We start from the raw sequence: 21235 nt of genomic DNA, 5'->3' as shown, positions 1-21235 counted from the left end.
TGTCCATGTCTGTGTCCTGGAAACTTTCCAAGGCGCACATCCATAGTCACATGAGACTAACGGATGCCCATATAAAAATACATTACTACTAATAGGACAATCCATAATAACCATCCGCATATAATATTACAGGATAAACAAGCAGAAACAACTCCCTCAACAGATATACCTATTCCCAACACAACAGGCATTGTTTGTTTGTCATCTGTCAGGCAACCGAATTCTTTTCTCTGTCAATCAGCAACCGAATGTTGCTACTCTGTCATCCGTTGTCACGCCCTGCCGCTGATTCCCTTCTCCTCATCATACATTCTTACGCTGACCACCGTCCAGAGCCTCAAACTCTGCCCTGTGAGGACCCGCCTGTGGTTTCTGACCCAGCTCCGTTGAACATCCAACTAATGGTTTCCCATTCTGCTTTCAGTCTTCAGAGGATAGTGATGTTTTCTTACAACCATTTAGAAGCAGGCAAAATGACCAATAATGTGGAAATGAACCCTGAATAAGGAGGTTAACTACCAATGTCATTCTTCCTCAGCCCAGAGATTTGAGGAGCGAAGAACATGTCAGACAGAACTGCAGTCAGCTCGTCTTCTTCTGTCTGCAATAAATTCAAGGGATACCTCTTCACCCACAGAGTGGTGACTGTTTGGAACCCACCAACACAGGGAGACCGAGAGATGAACAACAGGGGAGGGTTTAAAAGGACTGTCGTAGAACAGAGTCCAGCCGGCCTGAGTTGACTCTCGACTATACACTAAGTGTGTTATAAATTCACTAAGTATCTGAGACAGGGTTTAAAATAGAACTGATTTATTTGTCTCAGATCCATAATATTAAACTCCAGTCCCATTAAAGGTGAATGTGCAGCAGAAGAAACTCCTCCCATGCCCAGTGACCAGGGTGCAGAACTGGGTGTGGTGAGCAGCAGCAATAATTGCAGAATTCAGCACCGACAGTCATCGCTGAAATTGCATTCAGCAACGGTAATGGACGAATATCCAGCATGCAGCTTATTGATAATTTCTCCCCAGTGTGAACCCGATAGTGTCATGAGGTTAGTTGTCTGAGTGAATCCCTTCCCACATTCTCATCAGGTGAATGGCCTCTCTCCATTGTCAACTCGCTGATGCACATTCAGTTGATTTGGCTGAGAATCTCTTCCCACTGTTTGAGCAGATGATCGGCCTCCCCCAGTATGAACTGACTGGTGTGCCAGTAGGGTGGATGACCGAGTGAATCCCTTCCCACAGGCTGAGCAGGTGAACGGCTTCTTCCCAGTGTGAACTCGCTGGTGTGCCAGCAGTTCGGATGACCGAATGAAACCTTTTCCACAGTCTGAGCAAGTGAACGACTTCTCCCCAGTGTGAACTCTCTGGTGTCTCAGTAGGTTGGATGACTGAGTGAATCTCTTCCCACAGACTGAGCAGGTGAACGGCCTCTCACCAGTGTGAACTGACTGGTGTGTCAGTAGGTGAGATGACAAAGTGAATCCTTTCCCACATACTGAGCAGCTGAATGGCCTCTCCCCAGTGTGAATTCGCTGGTGTCTCCGAAGGTCGGATGATCGATGGAATTCCTTCCCACAGACTGAGCAGCTGAACGGCCTCTCCCCTGTGTGAATTCGCTGGTGCATCTGTAAGTGGTATAATCGATTGAATCCTTTGCCACAGTCCGAACAGGTGAACAGCCTCTCCCCACTGTGAACTAGCTTGTGTCTCTGCAGGTATGATGATTGAGTAAATCCCTTCCCACATTCTGAGCAGGTGAACGGCTTCTCCCCAATGTGAATTCTCTGATGTTCCTTCAGATGAGATGATCGAGTGAATCCCTTCCCACAGTCTGAGCAGGTAAACGGCCTCTCCCCTGTGTGAACTGACATGTGTGCTTTTAGGTTAGATAACCGAGTGAATCCCTTCCCACACAACAAACAGATGAATGGTCTCTTCCCAGTGTGAATTCTCTGATGTGCCTTCAGCTGAAAGGACCCAGTGAATCCCTTCCCACAGTCTGAGCAGGTGAACGACCTCTTTCCAGTGTGAACTGACTGGTGTCTCTGTCGGCTGGAAGAGTGAGTGAATCTCTTCCCACAGACTGAACAGGTGAACAGCTTCTCCCCAGTGTGAATTGACTGGTGTTTCAGTAGGTGGGATGACTGAGTGAATTCCTTCCCACAGTCTGAGCAGGTGAACGAATTCTTGGTGTGAACTCTCTGATGTACCTTCAGTTGAGATGATCGAGTGAATATCTTCCCACAGTCTGAGCAGGTGAAAGGCCTCTCCCCGGTGTGAACTGACTTGTGTGCTTTTAGGTTAGATAACTGAGTGAATCCCTTCCCACACAACAAACAGATGAATACCCTCTCCCCAGTGTGAAGTCTCTGATGTGCTTTCAGCTGAAAGAACGAAGTGAATCCCTTCCCACAGTGTGAGCAGGTGAACTGTCTCTCCCCAGTGTGAACTCTCTGATGTTCCTTCATTTGAGATGATCGAGTGAATCCCTTCCCACAGCCTGAGCAGGCGAATGGCCACATTCCATTGTGAAGTGACTGGTATCTCTGTAGGCTGGAAGAGTAAGTGAATCTCTTCCCACAGTCTGAGCAGGTGAGTGGCCTCTCCCCAGTGTGAACTCGCTGATGTGCCATTAGGTCAGATGAGCTGCCCCACAAATTGAGCAGAGTGACTGGACTCTCCTTACTGGTGTGTCCATAAGTGGGATGACCAAGTGAATCCCTTCCCACACACAGAACAGGTGAATGGCCTTGTCCCAGTGTGAACTCGCTGATGTACCTTCAGTTGAGATGACCAAGTGAATCTGTCCCCACAGTCGGAGCAGATGAACCCTGTGTAAAATGACGAGTATGCCAGTAGGTCAGATGACCGAGCGTGTCCCTTCCCAGTCTAAACAAGAAGGATCGACAAATAAATCCCTCCTCACAGTCTGAGCAGGAAGGACGAATGCATGAATACAACGTTCCACTTTTTAAATATCTGGGCAGACACAGCAAAACTGGTGTGTTGTGTTCGAGATTTCCGTAGACAAATTGCTTGTCGTTTTTAACCTGAAAAAAAAAATTACAAAGTCCGTCAATGGGTGAAGGATAACATTTCAGATGCGATCACTTTAATTGCCAAAGTGTGATCTGACAACACACTGTTACAGTGAGGGTCAACCGAAGTTGGAGAGAAAAATTATCTTCTAACTGGACATAGTGCTGGTATCTGGAATGGACATCAAATTCTCTGATGCTTTTCCTGTCTCTATAAGAATGGGTGCAGAGGAGGTATCAGGGGTAAGTTTTTTTTTTTTTTTTTTAACGCAGAGTGGTGAGTGCATGGAATGGGCTACCGGTGATATTGGTGGAGGTGTATACTATCGGATATTTTAAGAGACTCCTGGGCAGGTATATGGAGCTCAGAAAATTAGACGGCTATGGGTAACCCCAGGTAATTTCTCAGGTAAGAACATGGTCGGCACAGCCTTATGGGCCGAGGGGCCTGTTTGTGCTGTAGGATACTTTTCTATGTTTCTGCCGTCTCCAATCTGTGACCTGGCTCAGTTTGACTCTCTCCATTGGTATTATTCCCTGCCCCCACTAAGATGCATGGGTGTCTGGCCCCACGGTAACTGAAACACTCTCACACAAATAGCCTTTGTTAATCTACAGCTGGGATTTTCTTTTATATACTGTTCATTTAAAATGCCACATATTAAAGCCATGTAAAGATTTCCTGCTGAGATGAATGGTTGGTCCGCATAGCTGTTAAAAGGAAATAGAATAAATATTTCTATTATTTCAGGTTCTTGTCACAGAATTTGTCCCGTCTAGTTTGTGCTGAACTATTTAAACTGTCCACTCCCAGACCCCTACCGTCCAGGTACCTATACATACCCTTAACATTGAAATCGAGCTTGCATGCACCACATGATCTGGCTGCTCATTCCACACCCGCACGACCGTCTGTGTGATGAAGCTTCCCCTCACATTCCCCTCAAGTTCCCCTCAATGTTTTACCTTTCATTCTTAACCCATAGTCTCTGTTTGTAGTCCCATCCCATCTCTGTGGTAAAAGCCAGCTTGCACTTACCTCATCTATAACCCTCATAATTTTGGTACACCTCTATCAAATCTCCCCTCAATCTTTTACGTCTGAGGAATAAAGTCCAGTTCAATCTCTCCTTATAACTCAAGTCCTCCAGACCTGGCAAAATCCTTGCAAATCTTTTTCTGAACTCTTTCAACCTCTTTTACATCTTTCCTGTAGGTTCGTGACCAAAACTGCACACGATACTCCAAATTAGGCCTCAACAATGTCTTGTACAACGTCAACATAACATCCATCTCCTTTACTCAGTATTCTGGTTTATGAAGGCCAATGTGCCAAAATCTTTCTGTCCGTCCCTATCAAACTGTGACACTACTTTGAGTGAATTATAGACATGTATTACCAGATCTCTGTCTTCAACAACACTCCTCAGTGCCCTATCAGTCACTGAGTTAGACTTACACTGGTAGGTCCTAGCAATGTGCAAAACCTCGAACTTGTCTGCATTAAATTCCATCTTCCATTTCTCAGGCCATTTTCCCAGTTGGTCCAGATCACACTGCAAGCCATGATAGTCATCCTCACTGCCCACTACACCCCCAATCTTGGTGTCATCCACAAGTGTGCTGATCTAGTTAACCATGTTATCACCCAGATATCTGACATAGATGACAAACAGCAACAGATCCAGCACTGATCCCTATTGCACACCACTAGTCACAGGCCTCCAGTCAGACAGGCAAGCATCGACTTCTCCCAAAAACTGTGACTCATCCAATTTACTATCTCATTTTGAATGCTGAGTGACTGAACCTTCTTGACCTCCCGTATGAGACTTTGTCAAGTGCCTTGCTGAAGTCCTTGTAGACAACATCAGCTGACTTGCCTTCTTCCACTTTCCTGATAACATCCTCGTGAGACTCGATGTTTGATTAGACATGACTACCATGCACAAGCCCATGCTGCCAACTTAATCAGTCCACATCTATCTAAATACTTATGTAGGGTTATTAACTGTAATGTTAACAATTAAGGCTGACAAAATGGCGTCTCTGTAGCGTTGTGATGAAATAGCTTCTTTGTAATGTTACCTAGTGATGTAATGGGTCACTGCAACTGAAATGCTTGCGTTATAACTGCAGATAAGGGGGATACTAACCAATGGAGTGCTTGTTATATTATCTTGTATGTGTGAGCTGAGCTAGTTTGTGGTCTTTTCGGGAGGCGAGCAAAGAGGACGGATGTATGCACAGCGGCCGGCATCCCAGGACGGCGGCTATCGGGGTTCGGCGTTTCAGATGGTGGCCGGAGGCTCGGATGGTCATTGTGGATGGAACCGGTGGTGTGAGCTCCACTGCATTAAAATGTTTTGGGCACAAAACTGATAAATGTACACATTTGGTGCCTTTATTTTATCTGTTTCTACTAACCCACCACTAAGAAATAACTATAGAATCCAATCATTTACTCGCACATTGTGCATTGTTTGATATTTTGTGTTGTTGGCTTGTACTGGGGTGCATCACTCCGTATCCACACCAAAGCAAAATCCTTGTGAATTTTCTCTGAACTCTTTCAACTGCTTTTACATCTTCCTGTTGGTTGGTGACCAAAACTGCACCCAATACTACAAATTAGGCCTCACCAGTGTTTTGTACAATGTCAACATAAATCCATCTCCTGTACTTAGTACTTTGGTTTATGAAGGCCAATGTGCCAAAATCTTTCTTCCCATCTCTATCTACCTGTGATACCACTTTGAGTGAAATATAGACCTGTATTCCCAGACGTAAACATGAGGAATTCTGCAGATGCTGGAAATTCAAGCAACACACATCAAAGTTACTGGGTAACGCAGCAGGCCAGGGAGCATCTCTAGGAAGAGATAGAGTCGACGTTTCGGGCCGAGACCCTTCGTCAGGTCTGTATTCCCAGATCCCTTCCTTCAACAACACTCCTCAGTGCCCTACCAATCACTGTGTAAGACCTACACTAGTAGGTCCTACCAAAGTTCAACAACTCGCACTAGTGTGCATTAAATTCCATTTTCCATTTCTCAAGCCATTTTTCCAGCTGGTCCAGTTCGCACTGCAAGTTAAGATAGTCTTCTTGCAGTCCGCTAAACCCCCATTCTTGGTTTCATCCACAAATTTGCTGATCCAGTTAACCATGTTATCAACCAGATTACTGACATAGATGACAAACAACAACAGATACAGCACTGATCCCTATGTCACATCACTAGTCACAGGCCTCCAGTCAGAGAGGCAACCATCTGCAACCACACTCCAGCTTCTCACAAATTCAGTGTCTCACCCAATTTAATATCTCATCTTGAATGCTGAATGACTGAACCTTCTTGACCCACCTTCCATATGAGACTTTGCCAAGTGCCTTGCTAAAGTCCATGTAGAAAACATCAACTGCCTTGCCTTCGTCCACTTTCCTGATAATTTCCTTGAGAACCTCTATAAAGTTGGTTAGACATGACCTACCATGCACAAAGACATGTTGCCTATCCTTAATCAGTCCACATCTATCCAAATACTTACATATCCGGTTCCTGCTCATATGTTCCAATAACTTTCCAACTACTGATGTCAAGCTCACCGATGTACTATTTCGTAGTTTATTTTTAGAACGTTTCTTGAACAACGGAACAACATTGGCTATCCTCCAATCCTCCAGTCCCTCGCCTGTCACTAAGTTTGATTTAAATATCTGTGCTTGGTCTCCATAAATTTCTGCACTTGTCTTCTGCAGGGTCCCAGGGAACAACTTGTCAGGCTCTGGGGATTTATCCACGCTAATTTGCCTTAAGACAGCAAACACCTCCACCTCTGTAATCTGTACAGGGTCCATGAAGTTGATGCTGCTTTGCCTCACTTCTATAGACTCTGTAACCGTCTCCTGAGTAAATACAGGTGCAAAAGTAATATTTAAAATATCTCCCATCTCTCTTGCCTCCTCGTATAGATTACCATTTTGATCTTCCAGAGTGGGTATATTTCTGTAATGACCTTCTCCATATTTCTATTACAGAGAAGCTGCCCAAAACTTGATTGGAAGGGGAAACTTGTACGAATACAATGGAGCAGCAATGGCTGGAGTTTCTGGGAACAATGCGGGAAGTGAGTGATAGATACATCCCAAAGGGGTGAAAGATTTGGAAAGGCAGAAGGACACAGCTGTGGCTAAAATGAGAAGCCAAAGCCAACATAAAAGCTAAAGAGAGGGCAAATAAAAGAGCAAAAAACATTTGGAAGCTTTTCGGAACCAATGGAAGACAACTAAAAATGTCGGATGAGCTCAAGCTTAGAATTATGATATTGTAGTCATTAATGTGTCTTGGTTGCACCCAACAGACTGAGGCATTTTCTCATAGTCCAGTCCATAAAGTCCGTGTTCCGGTTCATGGTCTGGTCTATGGTTCCTTGTTCCGGGGTTTCCGGTTTTCCCCAGTTCCTGCTGTGGGCACATGATTCTCATTTTGGGAGTGAGACATAAATACCTCTGCAAAACAGGAATTCCCTGCTGGACTGTTCTGTTCCCCTCCTTGACTTTCCCTCCTCGCCTGACTCTCTGCCTGGATACCTCACCTGACTCTCTGCTTGGATAACTCGCCTGACTCTCTGCCTGCTCACCAAGCCTGGAGACCCCGCCTGTATCGCTGAAGTTTTACCGCCGGAACAAGACCAGAGCCTTGTTAAGTCAAGATAAGGCACTTTATTTCGTTGTGTGGAAATGTTTCTCTGTGTCCACGCCTTCGCTAGGTAGGTCCGGTCGTTTGCCGCTACTTAGTGTTGACAACTGTCTCTGTGTCCTCGCCTTCGCTAGGTGGGTCCGGCTATTTGCTGCCAATTTGTGTGGAAATCTGTTTCAGTGTTCAGTGTTATGTGTATGAGTCCCAGCCCTTCGTCCTGTTCCCAAGGAGGGATCCCGGCTCTGTGTTCCATGCTCTCGTCTCCCCTAGTCCAAGGCTCCATGCTCCCATCTCTTTTAGTCCAAGGCTCCATGCTCCTGAATGTCCTCGTCCAGTGCGTGCCTAGTCCAGTCCTATCCGAGTCCTGTCCATGTGCCTTTACCTGTCCTTGTGTCTCGCCCTACCCAGGAGTTCCTCACCCAAGCCATGTCCAGTCCTGTAGCCTCGTCTTGTCTTCGCCTAGTTCTGGAGTCCGAGCCTGAGTCAAATCCCAGGTTCTGGGTCCTTGCTCGGTCTCTGGCTCGGAGTTGATACCCAAGCCTCGAAGTACCCTAGCCTCAAGAGCAAGACCCCAGCCTCAAGCCTCAAGACCAAGACTCCAGCCTCAAGCCACAAGACCCTAAGCCTGTCTCCAGGTTCAAGCCTCAAGACATCAAGCCTGTCTCCAAGCCTCAAGCCTCAAGTCCCCAAGCCTGTATCCAAGCCTCAAGCCTCAAGTCCCCAAGCCTGTCTTCAAGCCTCAGGTTTCAAGACCCCAGCCTCCAGTCCTGCAGTCATGTCATGTCCATGCCTGGTTCTGGGGCCCGAGCCCGAGGCACGACCCAGGTTCTGGGTCCTTGTACAGTCTCTGGCTCGGGGTCCAAACCCAAGTCTGCATTCTTGTCCCTGCTCCTTGCCTGTATCCTGTCACGTCCCTACTCTAGTCAAGTGCTGTTCCTTGTACTTCAACGTCTGTGTCTTGCATTTGGGTCTGTTCCCAACTGTGACACATTTAGAGGAACAAAATATCCGGGGCCTCAATATCTCTTGAAAACCAATGTTCCCTGCACCAGTTACCTTTCAACTTTTATTTTGGCAGGCACATACAAACTTGACACCCTCAGAATTTCACTTCTGAAGACCTCCCACTTACCAAGTACTCCTTTGCCAGAAAACAGCCTGTCCCAATCCACACTTGTCAGATGCTTTCCGATACCATCAAATTGACCTTTTTCCAATTTATAATCTCACCCCGTGGTCCAGAGCTCTCCTTTTCCATATTTATGTGTAATCTCATTGCATTATGCACATTTGGATAGCGGTAACAGGATCGATCCGAGTCGGCAGGGATTTATGAAGGGGAAATTATGCTTCACTAATCTTCTGGAATTTTCTGACGATGTAACTGTGAAAATGGACACGGGAGAGCCAGTGGACGTAAAGTACCTGGACTTTCAGAAAGCCTTTGATAAGGTCCCACATAGGGGATTAGTGGGCAAAATTAGATCACATGGTTTTGGGTGTAGACTACTGACATGGATAGAAAATTGGTTGGCTAACAGGAAACAAAGAGTAGGGATTAACAGGTCCCTTTCAGAATGGCAGGCGGTGACTAGTGGGGTACTGCAAGTCTCGGTGCTGGGACCGCAGCTATTTACAATATATATTAATGATTTAGATGAAGGGATTAAAAGTAACATTAGCAAATTTGCAAATAACACAAATCTGGGTGGCAGTGTGGAATGTGAGGGGGAGGTTATGATAGGTTAAGTGAGTGGGCAGATGTAAGGCAGATGCAGTTTAATATGGATAAATGTGAGGTTATCCACTTTGGTGGCAAGAACAGGAAGGCAGATTACTATCTGAATGGTGTCAAGTTAGAAAAAGGGGAAGCATAACGAGATCTAAGTGTCCTTGTTCATCAGTCACTGAAAGTAAGCATGCAGATACAGCTTACTGTGAAAAAAGCTAATGGCATCTTGGCCTTCATAACAAGGGGAGTTGAGTGTAGGAGCGAAGAGATCCTCTTGTTGTTGTACAGCGCCCTGGTGAGACCACACCTGGAGTACTGTGTACAGTTTCGGTCTCCGAATTTGAGGAAGGACATTCTTGTTACTGAGGGACTGCAGCGTAGGTTATCAAGTGTAATTCCCTGGATGGCGGGACTTTCATATGTTGAAAGATTGGATCGACTGGGCTTGTATACACTGGAATGTAGAAGGATAAGAGGGGATCTGATTGAAACATGTAAGATTATTAAGGGATTTGGACACGCTGGAGGCAGGAAGCATGTTCCCGATGTTGCGGGAGTCCAGAACCAAATGGCACAGTTTGAGAATAAGGAGTAGACAATTTAGAACGGAGTTGAGGAAAACTTTTTTTTCACCCAGAGATCTGTGGATCTGTGGAATGCTCTGCCTCAGAAAGCAGTGGAGGCCAATTCTCTGGATGCTTTCAAGAAAGAGTTAGATGGAGCTGTTAATGATAGTGGAGTCAAGGGATTTGGCAAGAAGGCAGGGGCTGGGTACTGATTGTGGATGATCAGCCATGATCACAATGAATAGCGGTGCTGGCTCGAAGGGCCGAATGGCCTACTCCTGCACCTATTGTCTATTGATGCTTACCAAAAGCTCCAACACATCTTCCTTCTTAATATCTACATGCTCAAGTTTTTCAGTCTGCTGCAAGTCATCACTACAATCACAAAGATCCTTTTCCATAGTGAATACTGAAGGTATTCATAAAGTACCTTTGCTATTTCTTCCGGTTCCATACATACTTTCCCACTGTCACAGTTGATAGGTCCTATTCTTTCATGTCTTGTCCTCTTGCTCTTCACATACTTGTAGAATGCCTTTCGGTTTTCTTTAATCCTGCCCACCAAGGCCTTCTCATGGCCCCTTCTGGCTCTCTAATTTCCTTCTTAAGCTCCTTCCTGTTAGCCTTATAATCTTCTAGATCCCTAACAGTACATAGGTCTCTGAACCTTTTGTCAGCTTTTCTTTTCTTCTTGACTAGATTTATTACAGCCTTTGTACACCACGGTTCCTGTACCCTAACATAACTTCCCTGTCTCATTGGAGCGTACCTGTGCAGAATTCCACACAACTACTGTATCCCCTGAACATTTGCCACATTTCTTCCGCACTTTTCCCTGAGAACATCTGTTCCCAATTTAAGCTTCCAATTTCCTGCCTGATAGCCTCACAATTCTCCTTACTCCAATTAAACGCCTTTATAACTTGTCTGTTCCTATCTCTCTCCAATGCTATTGTAAAGGAGATAGAATTATGATCACTATCTCCAAAATGCTCTCCCACTGAGAGATCTGACACCTGACCAGGTTCATTTCCCAATACCAAATCAAGTACAGTCTCTCCTCTTGTAGGCTTTTCTACATATTGTGTCACGAAACCTTCCTGGATACACCTAACAAACTCTACCCCATCTAAACCCCTTGCTCTAGGGAGATGCCAATGGGTATTTGGAAAATTATACTCTCCCATCACGACAACTCTGTTATTATTACACGTTTCCAAGATCTGCTTCCCTATCTGCTCCTCGATATCCCTGTTACTATTGGGCGGTTTATTAAAAACACCCAGTCAAGTTATTGACCTCTTCCTGTTCCTAACCTCCACCAACAGAGACTCCGTAGACAATCCCTCTTTTACCAACTTCTCCACCTTTTCTGCAGCCGTGACACTATCTCTAATCAACAGTCCCACGTCCCCACCTCTTTTGCCTCCTTCCCTGTCCTTTCTGAAACATCTAAAACCCGGCACTTGAAGTAACCATTCCTGTCCCTGAGCCATCCAAGTCTCTGTAATGGTCACCACGTCATATTTCCAAGTACTGATCCACGCGCTAAGCTCATCCGTTTTGTTCACAATTCTCCTCGCGTTAAAATAGATACATCTCAAACCATCGGTCTGAGCACGTCCCTTCTCTATCACCTGCCTATCCTCCCTCACACACTGTCTCCAAGCTTTCTCCATTTGTGAGCCAACCGCCTCTTCCCCAGTCTCTTCAGTTCGGTCTCGCCCCCCCCCCCAACAATTCTAGTTTAAACTCTCCTCAGTATCCTTAGCAAACCTCCCCTCCAGGATATTGGACCACTGGAATTAAAGTGCAACCCATTCTTTTTGTACAGGTCACAGCTGCCCCAAAAGAGGTCCCAATGATCCAGAAATCTGAAACCCTGCCCCCTGCTCCAATCCCTCAGCCAGGATTTATCCTCCACCTCATGCTATACCCATACTCCCCGTACTCCACTTAAACGCTTTTCTAACTTGTCTGTTCCTATCTCTGCTAATGTTGAGAGATAGGAACATGTCATCTAATCCAGGCAATATCCTGGTAAACCTCTTCTGCACCCTCTCCAAAGCCTCAAAATGCTTCCCAGAATGGGTCGACCAGAACTGTATGATATACTCCAGATGTGGTCTAACTAGAATTTTATAAATTTGCAACACAACTTCCTGACTTCTGAACTCAATGCCTCGAATAATAAAATTAAGCATGCGTAGTAAATAATAAAGTCAATATGTGTAGTCACTTCCAGGGAACAATGAACTGGGGCTCCAAGATCCCCGTGCTCATCAACACTCCAAAGGGTCTTGCATTTTTTTCAAACTACCGAGGTCCCAAGATGATCATCACTACTCAGATCTCACTGAGATGTGTGGAATGGGCTGCCGGCGGCGGTGGTGGAGGCGGAAACGATAGGGTCCTTTAAGAGACTCCTGGATGGCTGCATGGAGCTGAGGAAAATAGAGGGCTATGTGTAAAGTCTAGGTACTTCTAAGATAGGAACATGATTGGCACAGCTTTGTGGGCCGAAGGGCCTGTATTGTGCTGTATGCTTTTCTATGTTTCTATGTATCCACGTTTTCTCAGGTCCTGTTGAATTTATTGCCAAGTGCACAAGTACGGGAAGGTACAGGTACAGAGAAACACTGACTTGCAGCAGCATCACAGACACGTGCATTCAGATAACACATGGAACATCAATTATAAAATTCTCTGTCAGCAACAATATTAAAATATCGGTTTTGTGTCATTAACGATACATAATTCTACATTATTTGTCGATAACAGACTTGGATATGTTGAATTTGCCCTCTCAGCTAAATTGATGACCGTTTGGGAACAATTGGCCTCAAACACCGATGGTTACAACACCCGCTGGGAAATCCTGCAGGCCGAAGAAGGGGCCCGTTAGTCCTCTTCTTTAAACACACAGATAACAGGAACAGGAGCAGGCCACTCGGCCCCTCCAGCCGGTCCTGTCATTGAATATTAGATAGCCCAGGAAATTACAAACCAGTGAGTCTTACTCCAGTAGTTGGTAAGTTGATGGAACCGATCCTGAGAAGTAGGACTTAGAACATTTGGAAAGGCATAATATGATTAGGAATAGTCAGCATGGTTTTGTGAAAGGCAGGTCGTGCCTTAGGGCCTGATTGATTTTTTTTTTTGAGGATGTGACTAAACACATTGATGAAGGTAAAGAAGTAGATATAGTGTAAATGGATTTCAGCAAGGCATCAGATAAGGTACCCCATGCAAGTCTTATTGAGAAAGTAAGGAGGCATGGAATCCAAGAGGATATTGTTTTGTGGATTCAGAACTAGCTTTCCCACAGAAGGCAAAGGGTGGTTGCAAACGTGTCATATTCTGCATGGAGGTCCGTGACCAGTGGTGTGCCTCATCAATCTGTTCTGGGTCCCAGCTCTTCGTGATATTTATAAATGACCTGGATGAGGACGTGGAGGCCCGGACGCACATCGGGATTTGACGTCACTAGTCCGGTATTTTACGTCATAAACGCGCTGCCCGGCCCGCGCTCAGACGGGTTTAACGGTTTGTACTACTGTACTCAATTTAGCTCAGTCCCTCCGCCGCTGTCAACAGAGTATTTACGAGCTACGTTATTCCCAGTGATGCAAATAGAAGTCAATCACTTCTTTACCCCTAATAGCGGAGGTGGGCCAGTCGAGAGGGCGTTACCACCACTGACGATGTCTCCCGCTTCGGCTCCAAAATCCCCCTTAAAGCGGAACAAAACACAGAGCAAATGTCACGGTATTTGATTTATTTCAATTTCCCCTGAGAGAAATTAGGGGCGTTTGTGATGAGTCTCTGTGGCCGGAGAATGATGTATAGCTGAGAGGTAGGAGGAGACCGCTCCGCCCGTTGGATTGATGCCAGTTTCCCGGGGAGGGAGGATTCCCAGCAGAGGGGGGTGGGGTGGATTTTATTGAAAGGATAACGGTGATGTGAGAGGGAGCGGACAGGATGTTTCTCACGGTGGGAACAGGAGGGGCTCATTTGTGGAAATGTCTGAGCCCACGGTGGTGGCGAGCAGAGGGATTCACCACATTGGGGGCAAACACCGACAGACTGTTGAGCTGGAGATGGGGTCAATGGTCCAGACAAATTGAGGATAGGTGTGGTGTTGGACGGGGGGGCAAGAATGGACCAGTCCGGGGTCTTATTAGATAAATCTCTCTGAACTTCCACACTGCCAAGAGTCTTACCATTAATACTATATTCTGCCATCATATTTCACCTACCAAAATGAAGTACCTCACACTTCTCTGGGTTGAACGCCATCTGCCACTTCTCAGCCCAGTTTTGCAACCTATCGATGACCCACTGTAACCTCTGATAGCCCTCCACACTATCCACAACATCCCCAACCTTTGTGTCAACAGCAAATTTACCGGCTCTAGGCTCTAGGCTCCGGCCTCTCCGGTTCAGAGGCCGGTTTTAGCTTTGCAACGGAGCCCGAGCTGTGGGATCGGTTACTTGCGGTTCCCAGAGCTGGGTGGTGGTTTGGGGTGAAGGGGATCTGCCTGTGTGTGGGTAGAAGTTATGGGTGGATTTCTGGGTGTTAGGTAAGTTGGGGGAAGGGCGTGGGACTGTAGACTTTGGTGGGGAGAATGTGAGTTGATTGGTAGTTCCATCACCTAGGGAAAATTAAGTTGTAAACTAGGGAGGATCTAGTCCATTGGATCAGACGGGATATGTGTCCTTTCAGGAACCAACAATTCACTTTTCACCTTAATTACTGTCGCATCTTGTTATTAACATTGTGTTTGTTACAGAGCCCCAGAATCTCAGGTCTCGAAACAGCTGTAACCGTCATGGGCTGCGACTGCAGATTAGGAAGTGGGGTGGGGTATAAGTGACCTCTGCATTAGAGTGGGACAGGGATTTGAACAGCGTCCTGTGAGATGTAAATGTCCTCACAGTGGGTTCGGATCTGGCGGAATATCTGGAGTTGGCAAAGTGAACGTGAGCAGGGTAGTGTCATGGTCCGGTCCAAGAAGTCTGCATTCCGGTTCACGGTCCGGTCTTTCGATTCCTTATTCTGGGTTTCCCTGTGTTCTCTTGTTCCTTTGGGTGCCTTAATTGAGGCACCTGATTCCCGTTTTGGGCTGGCACATAAATACCTCTCAAACCAAGTTTCCCTGCTGGACTGTTCCCTTCCTCTTCCTTCTGCAGCCTCGCCTGCATGCCTGTCAAGTTCAACTGCCGGAGTGAGACAGGAGCCTTGCCACGCCAAGGTAAGAAACTATCTACCGTTGAGTTTGGAACTATCTCTTTGTGTCCCCGTTTTCAGTGTCCATGTCAAAGAAGAGTCCTAGCCCTAGGTCCTGTTCCTAAGGAGGGATCCTGACACTGTGTAAGGCCCTGGCCCTAAGTCCTGTTTCCAAGGAGGGGTCCCGGCTCTGTGTTCTGTGTTCCTGTGTTCCACGTCCCAGGTGCCATGTTCCAGTCCTGTCCAAGTCAAGGCTTTGTGTTCTCGTCCAGTCCAGGAGTCTCTCGTCCAGTCCAGGAGTACCTCAGCAGTTCCCTGGGCAAGTGGCCTCGGCCGTCATCCTGGCCTCGCGTCCTAGAAAGCATCCCGGCCCTACGTCCTAGAAAGAGTCCCGGCCTTGCGCTCCAAGGAGGAGTCCCGGCTCTGCACCCAACAAGCCGAATCCAAGAACCGAGCCAAACCTAGTCCAAGATCCACGTCCTTCCCTGGAGTACCTCGGCCTGCCCAAAAATACCTCGTCCAGTACACATCCAAGGCTCTGAGTGTCCAGTCCACATCCAAGGCTCTGAGCGTTCAGTTTAAGACTAAGGCTCTGTGTTCCTGTGTTCCAAGATCAATTCCAGACGTCGTGTTCCAACCCTGTCCAAATCTGAGGTTCGTGTCCTCATCTAGTTCCGCTTCCTCGCCCCACCCAGGAGTTCCTCGCCCAGCCCGCTGCTGTGGTAACTCGTCCTGTGCTGGAGTACCACGTCCTGTCCTGTAGCCACGTCCTGTCATTTCCAAGATCCTAGTCCCGAGTCCTAGCCTGGACCCGGGTTCCGGTTCTGAGTCAAGACCCAGATTCCATGTCCTTGTCCATGCTCTGGTTTCGGAGTTCCGTGTTCCTATGCCAGGCTCCTCGTTCTTATTTTCCCATCCGGGTCCCATGTTTCTAGTCCACGTCCTAGCCCAGGGCCCGAATCCTAGTCTCGTCCAGCGCCTGTGTCAATGTCCAGCGTCGTTTCTTCCTGACTCACCTTGCTATCTCGATTAACCTAGTCCTGTTACTTCATTGTTTGTGTCTTGCATTTATCTCCGCTTCCGCCATCAACGTCCCCCTTTTAACAGGTAGGGAATAAGAAGAGAGTGTTTTAACTGGGAAAACATAGTCACCAGTACTGGAACTCTTTAGCAGATCATTTCAGTTGTTTATTTTATGATCTTGCAGATACTGACTGAAGAAAGAGGGCTGTTCAGGAAGAGCGTGAGCCCGGAGGGTACGCGGATGTGAGTAAGTCAGACAGGGACAGCGTCTGTGTTGTGGTTTCCTATGCAATGGTGATAAGCCATTTTCTCAAGTGAGGAGTTCGTTGCTTAAGTTAAAGGTCAGGAGCTCCAGGGTTGTGACTTCGGGATTTCTACCCGTGCCACGTGACAGTGAGGCCAGGAGTAGGAAGATTATACAGTTTAATACATGGCAAAGGAGTTCGTGTGGGAGGGAGGGCATAAGATGATTCGATCATTGGGCTCTCTTCCAGGAAAGGTGGGACCGGTACAGAATATATCCACGTACTTGGCCTCCACCGCAGTAGACTCGCTACTCTCTGGCTCAATAAAAATCATCCTTACCTCTGCTCTAAAAAGTCACTCCTCAATTTTGCGGGTGTGCCTGCTAGTTCTGGATACCCACCCATAAGAGACATCCACCCTGTCTAGTCCTTTCAACATTTGGTGGGTTTCAATAAGATTCTCCACGCGTTGCTATAAACTCCAGTGACTGCAAGTGCATAGCTGCCAAACGCTGCTTAAATGTTAACAGCGCCATTGCAGGAATCATCCTCGTCAACCCTCTCCAATGACAAAACATCCTTTCTAATATATTCGGCCCAAAACTGTTGACATTACTCCAAGTGCGGCCAGCCTAGTGTCTTATAAAGGCTCAGTTTTAACTCCTTGCTTTTATATTCTATTCCCCCTGAAATAAATGCCAACATTGCATTTCCCTTCTTTACTCGACCTGGAAATTAATGTTTTGGGAGTCCTGCACGAGGACTCCTAATTCCGTCTGCTACTCTACTGTTTGAACATATTCCTCCATGTATCGAAGCCTTGAACAGAATCAAAGACTTTGCTTCTACATGGCATTGATTAGATCAGCTCGATACAGCTACAATAAACAGTTTCAAAGAGAATACAACATAAATTCATTTGAAATGACAAGTTTTGGAAACGGAACTCGTGTTGGCTAAACAGCTTTTCACACGCTTGCTTTGAAATTGTAACCGCTGGTTGCAGAAGAGTTTTTAATCTTGATATAAACTGTGGAAAATCTGACACGTACAGACGGAAAACTGCAGGATCACTAACACCGCCACCACCAGAGGAGCGTTACAATGGATCTGATGACTTCTTATTCACTGATCCGAAACACAGATAACGTGCTGATCGGAAATAAAGATCAGAAGCTGAATTAGTCTCACCTCAATTCACCAAGAATGTTCTGTCTCCGTCTGGATATATTTTTCTTCCAATTTCTTACCAGAAAACCAAGCGAAGGATATTTAGTAGCTGTGGGGGAGGGGCCGGTGTTGCTGTTCTGTGAGACTGACAGCGCGATTTCTCTGTTTGCCAACTGCTCCCTATCCGCAGGGCGGATTCCGTCACGCAGACATTCCTCGGAGCAGGGAGCGGCTTCTCTGCTGAAACCAAACAAACTAGTTCTACATTCCACTTCAACTGTGCACAAAACTCGTTTAATATTGTATTTAAGCATTTCTGTTACGGAAAAAAAATGATCTCCCTATGATATAGAAAAGAAAGTTCCCCAATGTCTACAATCTGAATGACTACTTGTTACAACTGCTAGCAGACTTTGTGAGATTCCAGTACTTAATTTTACTTCAAACTCCCATATTTGCAGTTTAAATATCATTGTTAGGATTTAATTAAATAAATCGATCAGCGGCATTCTCCACTGCGACGTCTCGATCAGTAAAACAGTAAAATGTCACGGTCCCTCTGGTATTCTGAGTCCCCTTCAGCTCTTCTGTTGTAGTTGTCATCGGGTCCTACTGTGTGTGTGTGTGTGTGTGAGAGAGAGAGAGAGAGAGAGAGAGGGGGGGGGGGTGGGGGGAGAGGGAGAGGGAGAAATAGGAGAAGGGATCCTGCCCTGGCCCGTGGGACATTTTAGATATCACTATCCGTGCGCGAGTTTCTTTTAACGCAGTTGGTCAACAATTAATTGGCTGAAGGTGTCAGAGCTCCCTTCTCCCCTTGTATTCCCTCCCGCTCCCGACAAAAGCCGAACCCCGCTGTACACGCTCACGGATTTGCAGAATCGGAGACAACATTTGCAGTACCTCTGATGTTGAAACCGGAGGGAGTTCAGTGCGGTCCCGGATGAGAAATGCGCCGACCCTGCGCCGGAATTCAGTCTGCGCTGCTGCTCCCGACCCTATTCGGTTATAGAGTGTCCGTCGCTCATTACAGACAGACAGGTCCGGATGAGCCGTGGTTAATGAGGCAGTCCGCAGTTCTGGTCCCACACCTCCTCCCCAGCCTGGTACAGGTCGGTCAGCGGGAGAGAGGAGAGAGGACTAAGACAAATGCAGCAAACACAGACTGAATTACAGAGGCTGTATGAATGTTCCCTCGCGTTCCCAAATAGTTTCTGTCTGGATTTCCGTGTAGATCTCACTTTTCCTCCTTATTTTTCTGACGCAACCAGCGGGGCGAAGCTTCTCCGTTTTATTCAGCCAGTCCCAGGCTGTGAATTTGATCCAGCCGGGTTGAGGGCTCCACCCTGTGTATGAACGGGGCTGTCCGGCTCAGGGCGAGTTTCAGCTCAAACACTTTGATCAAATAAGCTACACCTACTTCGGGATCAAATTATTTAAGACGTGACAGATCGGGAGGGGTTAATATAGGAGGGGCAGCGTTACCAGTACGAGAAAATGTCATGGCAGTGCTCCGCCAGGACAGACTGTAGAACTTCACTAGTGAGGCGTTGTAAGACCATAAGACCATAAGACAAAGGAGCAGAAGTCGGTCATTCGGTCCATCGAGTCTGCTTCGCCATTTTGTCATGAGCTGATCCATTCTCCCATTTGGTCCCACTCCTCCGCCTTCTCACCATAACCGTTGATGCCCTGGCTACTCAGATACCTATCAATCTCTGCCTTAAATACACCCAATGACTTGGCCTCCACTGCCGCCCGTGGCAACAAATTCCATAGATTCACCACCCTCTGGCTAAAATAATTTCTTCGCATTTCTGTTCTGAATGGGCGCCCTTCAATCCTTAATTCATGCCCTCTCGTACTAGACTCCCCCATCATGGGAAACAACTTTGCCACATCCACTCTGTCCATGCCTTTCAACATTCGAAATGTTTCTCTGAGGTCTCCCCTCATTCCTCTAAACTCCAAGGAATACAGTCCAAGAGCGGACAAACGTTCCTCATATGTTAACCCTCTCATTCCCGGAATCATTCTAGTGAATCTTCTCTGTACCCTCTCCAACGTCAGCACATCCTTTCTTAAATAAGGAGACCAAAACTGCCCACAGTACTCCAAGTGAGGTCTCACCAGCGCCTTATAGAGCCTCAACATCACATCCCTGCTGCTATACTCTATTCCTCTAGAAATGAAGCCAACATTGCATTCGCCTTCTTCACCAGCGACTCAGCCTGGAGGTTATGTGTGGAACTCAGTAATAAGAAAGGTGGTCATGTTAACAGGGCTCTAATACAAACGTCCCAACAGTCTTAGGGATTTAGAGGAACACATTTGTAAGATTGCAGACCTTTGCAAGAAACTTAAATTTGTTATAGTAGGTGATTTTAACTTCCAAATAATTACTGGGAATCCCACACTGTAAATGGACTAGGTGGGATAGAGTTTGTCAAGCGCGTCGAAGAACGTTTCCTTCATCAGTACACAGAGGTTCCAATAAGCGAGCCTGCGATATTGAATCTGCTATTAAAGAATGAGGCAGCGCAGGGGACAGAAGATTGTGTATAGGAACACTCTGCAGCCAGTGACAATGATGCCCATAATTTCAAAGTAAGTATGTAAAATGTTAGATCCGACAGGTGGCTTGAGATTCTAAATTGAAAAAAAAAAACAATTTTGATGGTATCGGAAAGGATCTGGCAGGTATGGATTGCGACAGGTGGCTTTCTGGCAAAAATATAATTGGAAGCTGTGAGACCTTCGAAAACGACATGTTTACACTACAAACATGCAAGTGCAGATCAGAATAAAAGGTAAGGATAACATGTGCAGGAACCCTGATTTTCAAGAGATATTGAGGCGCAGGTTAAAAGAAGAAAGCAGATAATGGCAAGTAGGATCACATGCGGTCCTTATGTAGTGCAAGAGAAAGCACAAGAAAGAAATCCGGGAGGCTGCAAGAAGGCAGAAGTTCCTCTAGTAGATAAGATGAAGGAGAATCACTGAGGAATCGACAGGCATGTTCAGAGCAAACGGATCGCAAGGGATAAAATTGGACCTCTTGAAGACCAGAGTGATAATCCATCTGTGGAGCCAAAAGAGTTGTCGAACACCTAAAATGAATTATTTGCATCTGCATTTCATCGGGGCACGGAAGCAGAGCCTATGGAAGCGAGGCAAAGCGGTATCAATTTCATGAACCATGAACAGATTACAGAGGAGGAAGCGTTTGCCACCTTGAGGCAAATCAGAAAGGATAAATCTCCAGGATCAAACAAGATGTTTCCTCGGACCCTGCGGAAGACAAGTGCAGAAATTGATGGGGCCCTTGCGGAGATATTCAAAACATCCTTAACGACAGGTGAGGTACCAGGAGATTGGAGGATATTGTTCTACTGTTTACAAAGTGCTGTAAACACAAACCAGAAAATTACTGGTCGGTGAGTCTGACATCAGTGTGTGAAAATTATTGGAAGCTATTCTACGGGACTGGATATATATGTATTTGGACAAACTTGCACTGTCC

The 21235-nt window shown here is 46.4% G+C and overlaps 1 protein-coding gene across 2 annotated transcripts; it reads right to left on the bottom strand.

Moving 5' to 3' along the window:
* Window positions 1-977: 977 nt before the first annotated feature.
* Window positions 978-18957, bottom strand: LOC140206895 (uncharacterized). Of its 2 annotated transcripts, none has more exons than XM_072275165.1 (3): window positions 18616-18957; window positions 17737-17955; window positions 978-3061 (listed from the first exon to the last, which is right to left on the bottom strand). In XM_072275165.1, exon 3 carries the CDS (start codon window positions 2642-2644, stop codon window positions 1094-1096), a length of 1551 nt encoding a protein of 516 aa, XP_072131266.1. In that variant the 5' UTR covers window positions 2645-3061; window positions 17737-17955; window positions 18616-18957; the 3' UTR covers window positions 978-1093. The 2 variants fall into 2 exon arrangements, with proteins under 2 accessions (XP_072131266.1, XP_072131267.1); XM_072275166.1 differs by having other exon boundaries at window positions 17737-17952.
* Between the last annotated feature and the right edge of the window lie 2278 nt (window positions 18958-21235).

This window comes from Mobula birostris, chromosome 13, assembly GCF_030028105.1.
Source record: "Mobula birostris isolate sMobBir1 chromosome 13, sMobBir1.hap1, whole genome shotgun sequence".
NCBI classification, from domain to species: Eukaryota; Metazoa; Chordata; class Chondrichthyes; order Myliobatiformes; family Myliobatidae; genus Mobula; species Mobula birostris.
Note: the sequence above shows the minus strand (reverse complement) of the source record. Positions and strands in the feature narration are given on the sequence as shown.